At 56.6% G+C, this 290-nt stretch overlaps 1 protein-coding gene across 1 annotated transcript in view; it reads right to left on the reverse strand.

The window, feature by feature from the left end:
- Positions 1-172: 172 nt before the first annotated feature.
- Positions 173-290, reverse strand: part of LOC104494648 (keratin, type II cytoskeletal 2 epidermal-like) — a gene marked incomplete at its 5' end in the record, with an annotated part of 4,331 nt that continues 4,213 nt past the window's right edge. Inside the window, one exon of the mRNA XM_010137516.1 lies at positions 173-282. Coding sequence (XP_010135818.1) covers positions 173-282 — 110 coding nt within the window. The remainder of the gene's footprint in view (positions 283-290) is intronic.

Raw genomic sequence — 290 nt, forward strand, 5'->3', positions numbered from 1 at the left:
GGCAGCTATTTCATCATGGGGCTTGCGGCTAATGAACTGCGCACCAGGGCTGCTAACGGCACATGGCGTTGCCACAAGACTCCCTGGTTGGGACCGAGCCGATTCGATGAGGTGGGTCATGGTGGGCCATGAGGGACACAGTTCATTTCATTGCAGGACGCTTGAGCTGGGTTTAAGGAGGCTGGGATGTTGCTGGGAGAAGAGAGGAGATGCTTCTTGCCTTGCTTGATCTGGCCACGGGGCTCAGAACCTCACTCCCGACGATTTGACCGAGGTGGTCGTCTACAATC

This window comes from Buceros rhinoceros, unplaced genomic scaffold, assembly GCF_000710305.1.
Source record: "Buceros rhinoceros silvestris isolate BGI_N320 unplaced genomic scaffold, ASM71030v1 scaffold17650, whole genome shotgun sequence".
Lineage (NCBI taxonomy): Eukaryota > Metazoa > Chordata > Aves > Bucerotiformes > Bucerotidae > Buceros > Buceros rhinoceros.